The sequence below is a fragment of the Myxine glutinosa genome, chromosome 2, assembly GCF_964187855.1.
Source record: "Myxine glutinosa chromosome 2, kmMyxGlut1.1, whole genome shotgun sequence".
In the NCBI taxonomy this organism is placed as follows: Eukaryota; Metazoa; Chordata; class Myxini; order Myxiniformes; family Myxinidae; genus Myxine; species Myxine glutinosa.
In genome coordinates, this window is record NC_136262.1 from 180,178,747 (window position 1) to 180,184,746 (window position 6,000).

General features: G+C 45.3%; 1 protein-coding gene across 3 annotated transcripts in view; it reads left to right on the forward strand.

Annotated features, from left to right (window-relative positions):
- The window catches only part of ACAT2 (acetyl-CoA acetyltransferase 2), a 36,843-nt gene extending 33,697 nt beyond the window's left edge, over window positions 1-3,146 (forward strand). For all 3 annotated transcript variants that reach the window (XM_068106684.2, XM_068106686.2, XM_068106685.2), the window contains exon 9: window positions 2,570-3,146. In XM_068106684.2, the coding sequence (XP_067962785.2) occupies window positions 2,570-2,749 (180 nt within the window). In that variant the 3' untranslated portion in view covers window positions 2,750-3,146. The remainder of the gene's footprint in view (window positions 1-2,569) is intronic.
- The last annotated feature ends 2,854 nt before the right edge of the window (window positions 3,147-6,000 follow it).

Here is a 6,000-nt window from a genome sequence, read left to right on the forward strand (position 1 = left end):
CAAGTATAACTTGTGTCCTGTGATCACATGATGCAAGATCTTGGGATATTGAGAGTATCCGAGTCTGATTTACATGTTCATTGTTCATCCTCTTGCAGATTCGAGGATACCCTTCAGCCTGTTATACCAATGTACTGCTCGGTCCAGGTTTATCATGTCTCACAACAGCACACCAAATTGATTGCATTACTGTGCAGTCTGACCTTGGTGTCCGACAATGTTGAAGAGGTAGCGCACATACCTTTGAGCTTTCTAGTCTGGGTTTGGTTCTTGGCCCAACTGCAAACTGTTGGATTGGTGTGTCACGGGCATGGAATGGCATCACGAGGAAGCGAAGCTGGGTGGCCCGTCTGCGAGCATTATTATATGAACATGATCAGGAAATGAAAGATCTCACGGTGCCTTACAACGAAGAGTAGGTGAAAAATTACAAACCTCGCCTTCACCAGTTCAAAAGTCACAATCTACTTCCCATGGCTAACCCCACAAGATGTTGGTCAGTTGTGGCAATTTGATAAGCTCTTCACCTGCATTACATGTCAGCACCTTCTACATGTTTAATTTCGTAGTGGGCAGCACACCGGCACTCTCAGACCAAGCTCGGAACAGTAATGCACAGACTGCTGTTTGTGGCATCTGAAATGACGCAACTGGCTATCCAATAAACTTCCCTTTGCCCTGCTCCAATAAACTGACAACACCAATGGTAGGCTTGCTGTGGACACGTCCACAAGAGCCAATCAGTTTCCACTCAAGTGGTGCATCTACAAGTGATCGCTTCCCTCCCTTACTCCCCAGTGTCCTTCGTCCTCCCCAGTGAGTGTGATGCAAGGCAGCACTCTTCATATGGCTGTGCCCATGTTTGAGTGTCAACCCAAGTTATATCAACCCTACCCTGCCTCAACCCCTTCCTACTCTCCCCCTGCCCACCCAAATTGTTTTATTATTGTCCTTCAAACCACCTCTTCACCTCACTACCCACCCTTTATTTATTAGCCCAAACAAGTTTCCTGGCTTTAATGATTGAGACATGTCTGTCGTTCCTTCCCCATGCTATGGTATTTAAGATCTGATCACATCTCCCATGTTAGTCGCTGACGAAGTCCACGCCATGACTGAAGCATTGGGCTTTGAGCCTGTCAACAACAACAACAATGGTGATCTCTCTGAACCTGTCAACAACAATGATCTCTGAGCCGGTCAACAACAACAATAGCCTCTGAGCATAACAACAACAGTGACCTCTCTGAACCTGTCAACAACAACAATGATCTCTCTGAGCCTAACAAATTATCTGAGCCTAACAACAACACCAATGGTCTCTGAGCCAAACACCAACAACAATGATCTCTCTGAGCCTAACACCAACAACAATGATCTCTCTGAGCCTAACACCAACAACAATGATCTCTCTGAACCTAACATCAACAACAATGATCTCTCTGAGCCTAACACCAACAACAATGATCTCTCTGAGCCTAACACCAACAACAGCGATCTCTCTGCGCCTAACACCAACAACAGCGATCTCTCTGCGCCTAACACCAACAACAGCGATCTCTCTGCGCCTAGCACCAACAACAGTGATCTCTCTGAGCCTAACACCAACAACAATGATCTCTCTGCGCCTAACACCAACAACAGTGATCTCTCTGCGCCTAACACCAACAACAGTGATCTCTCTGCGCCTAACACCAACAACAATGATCTCTCTGCGCCTAACACCAACAACAGTGATCTCTCTGCGCCTAACACCAACAACAGTGATCTCTCTGCGCCTAACACCAACAACAGTGATCTCTCTGCACATAACACCAACAACAGTGATCTCTCTGTGCCAAACACCACAACAGTGATCTCTCTGCACCTAACACCAACAACAATGATCTCTCTGAGCCTAACACCAACAACAATGATCTCTCTGAACCTAACATCAACAACAATGATCTCTCTGAACCTAACATCAACAACAATGATCTCTCTGAACCTAACACCAACAACAATGATCTCTCTGAACCTAACATCAACAACAATGATCTCTCTGAACCTAACACCAACAACAATGATCTCTGAACCTAACACCAACAACAGTGATCTCTCTGCGCCTAACACCAACAACAGTGATCTCTCTGCGCCTGTACTTTTTTTTTTTTGACAAAACCTCATGGTGTTTGTGCTTCTGCAATTCTTCCCTCTTTGCTGCTTGTACTTTTTATCCTCATCTACAATGCTGCTCTTCAATATCTCTTGCTGGTCTTTTTAAAACTATTACTAAACTATTTATTTTTTTACTTTATGAACAGTTCAGAGCACGTGAGAACAGCACACAGTTAATCTCTTAAAGGGGTGATCCTTATTAAATAGTAAATACTAACCATTCCTTTCACGTCATGAGGTACGAAAGTCCCGTATTGATAAATTATCCCAAATTTATCAATAGACGATACTACGTGTGGTGTAAGTACTGTTTTAAGAACCCATGTTTGAGATATCCGTAGTCGCCTTGGATCAACAAGCCTTAAGGATAGTTAATGGATAAAACCTTTCAACATGTATGCCCATCTTCCAGGTGAACATCCAAGGTGGAGCGATAGCATTGGGACACCCGATCGGTGCCTCCGGGTGCCGCATCCTGGTCACGCTCCTCCACGCCTTGCAGCGCATTGAAGGTCGACGTGGCGTGGCCGCCCTGTGCGTCGGTGGCGGAATGGGCCTGGCGATGTGTGTGGAGCGCGATCTGGCCGGTTAGTACCATTCGGCGAGAATGTCGAGCAGATCTGAAACATTCCTAACGACGATGATGCCGGAACACAAAGATGGGCAGAGACTTGGAATCCGATGTACGACTTGAACATCCCACAAACTGCAGATTGCAGAGACGAGTCAAGAATTAGGTTTGATGGATATATTAACATAGGAAATGTTTAGTATCGTACACCGCAGCCAACATGTGCCATATGTTCTCAACATATGAGGCAACATGTTAAAAAAAAAGAATTTTTGATTTGATCTCATGTCATATTTTGAGTAGTTTGAACACTAAAGCACAGGTAAAAAAAAAAAAAAAATACAAGTTGCATTACAGGTAAGGGATTATGACAATGATAAATACAGTTTGTATGGGAATAAAACCAACAAACATCTTCCCCAGGACCATTGTCGCTTTTTCACATGCACACCAATGCGGAACCGTGTTCTCCTCCACAATGACAGCTACGTCTGAACCGTCAGTGCCCGTATGTGCAGTGGAAGGTCATCATGTTTGGTCTCAGAAATGGTGTCAGCTCTGGGCAGGTTATGCACTGCCTGCAGAGTCCACCTTTCTTACTGAGAAAGCAGTGACACCTGGCATGGGATTGAGATACCATAGGAATGATGTGATCGAAATGGGATGCCATTCCAACATTTTCCTTGGCCGTCAGTGAAACACATAAAATAAAAAACACCTTTAGAGGCCATTTCCCCCCGCAAAGCGGGGGTTGGCCTTTTTCGGGGACCGTGGTTGTTGTTGTTTTTGGGTCCCCTTTTTGAAGCAATGTTTTACGGCCGGATGCCCTTCCTGCCACCAACCCTTTTTGTCGCCTTTTACGACAAGCAGGGAATTACCAGTGAACTGGTACTCAATTAGCCGACCTCGGAAGGATGACAGGCTGAGTCAACCCCCCTGGCGTTAATTCAGCGATCGACCGGGATTCGAACTCAGGATCCTAAGCTGGCACCCTAGCCGCTAGCCCAACACCAGGGTCTTATATGAAAATTATGTGAAATTATGTTATTATGTGAAATTATGTGAAACACATAATTGGTGGGAAATCAAACGCCAATCATGGGGAGGAAAATCGTGCAGAAACGATCACCGAGGTCAACCTTGAAGGTACCTCCGATTCACAACCACTGTGGAAAATGTGAAGTGGCCAGGTGGGTGCCTTTCCTTTAGAAAATAATAATAAGGCAGATGTTTCAGGGAGGTTTGCAAAGGTGTCATTTTTAGGAATTTTCAAATTTTGGAATTAAACTGCTAAGTATGCCCATCGTGAGGAGTCCCAAGGCACGACTAAAGCTGACGATTTCTCCTGTCTGAAAGGGAGTAGATCACGTGATTGTGTAACCGTTTGTATATAACTAGCCACATGCATGTTGGAAAAAAACCCCAACCCCAAAAAAGGAGGATATCCTTTCCACACCCACCCCCCTGTGTTTTCCTTGTGGTTTCAAGGATACTGGGTGATTGTCGCATTGTCTTTAATTGTGTCTTCAATCATCATTGCCATCCCAATCCTGACGTCTGTCTTATTCTCTGCCCCTGGAATCTCAAAATCCAACCCCTTGTGCCTTGTGTGGAACTACGATGACAAACTCATTCAAATCAGTATGCTCCCCCACATCGTTTTCACACCCTGGATACCCTACACCCGCTCCAGGCTCCCCTACTCCCACAAGGCATCCCCCGATTATGTGTCCATCCATCCCATTCCTCTTCCTTCATCCCCTGACCCTCTCCTTGCTTGCTTCACTCCCTACCCCCTCCTTACTTACCAGTGCCATGCCCCCTCTTTGCTCCTTCCCCAGCATCCCACCTCCTCCGTGCTCACCCCATGTCCCAATTGCACAGCCTTCGGTCTCCCCCTCCCTTCTCCCTGCCAACAGTACCCCCCCTTCCCTAACTTTATGGACCCTCCTACATCTGAGATCTTATTCGAGTTTGTTGTAAGATAACCTCAAATAAAAAGTCGAGGTTGTTTATTTTTCTCACGTGTGCCACTGGTTGTACACATTAAGGACATCCTAACATGTTTAAATTTCTTAAAGAATCATGTTTTCTTTGGAACACACACTCCATCCCTTATCACAATTTAAAAGCTTTTACCAATACAACATGGTGGCCAATTTGTTTTCATTCCCAGTGGAAACAGGTTTTCAAACAAACACCAGATGCATGGTGTGGAAGCACTTCCAGCAATTTGTAGGATTGAGTGGCCTGCACTTTCTCACACCTACCCCATGGATCTCAGGTTTGTTTGTCCCAAGAAGCACTCGACTACAATTGCGTCGATCTCATCATATTCCCAAGGACAGACACAAATCGTTTTTGTGGATCTGCACGATTGTAGGTCCCTATAACAAATCTGCCCCGCAATATAATCTGTTTAACTTGTACATTAACGGTTTGGAAGCTTGCAACAATGACAAAATGGAGGGACAGGTCTTTACTGTTGGGTGGTCTACTGGATGCAAACTTAAAGACATATTCATTGACATCTACCATATAAAACACTGTGTGCGTATATGTGTGTCTATCCCCCTTAAGGACAGACGTGCTTTTTATTGTGAGGCAGTTGCAGGAGAAGTACATGGAGAAGAGGAAGAAGTTGTTTCTTGGGTTTGTTGATCTGGAGAAATCATTCGATAGGGTTCCATGTGAAGTAGTGACATGGGCATTGAGGAAGTTAGGAGTGGAGGAATGGTTGATCAGAGTAGTGATGGCAATGTACAAAAGAGTGTGCACAGCTGCAAGGACGAAGGATGGGAACAGTGGTGAGTTTGAGGTGAAGGTGGGAGTGCATCAGGGTCGGTACTAAGTCCACTACTATGTGTAGCTATGATGGAGGTGCTGGCTCAGAACGTAAAGGGGGGTTCACCATGGGAGTTGTTGTATGCAGATGATCTGATGTTGATTGCAGAAAGTATGGATGGACTGAAGGAGAAGATGAACAAGTGGAAGGAATGTATGGAGACAAAAGGTCTGAAGGTGAATATCGGAAAAACGAAGGTGATGGCAAGTGGTAAAGCATGTGGTGAGGTGGAAAGAACTGGGAAGTGGCCGTGTGCTGTGTGCAGGAAGGGTGTCGGAGTGAATTCCATTCAATGTACAATGTGCGCTGAGTGGGTTCATCAAAAATGTAGTGGTTTGAGAGGGTCATTAACCAGTGTGGCAGCTACATTCAAGTGTAAGGTGTGCACAGAGGGAGCTGCAGATGGAGGAAATGTTGAGTTGGATCT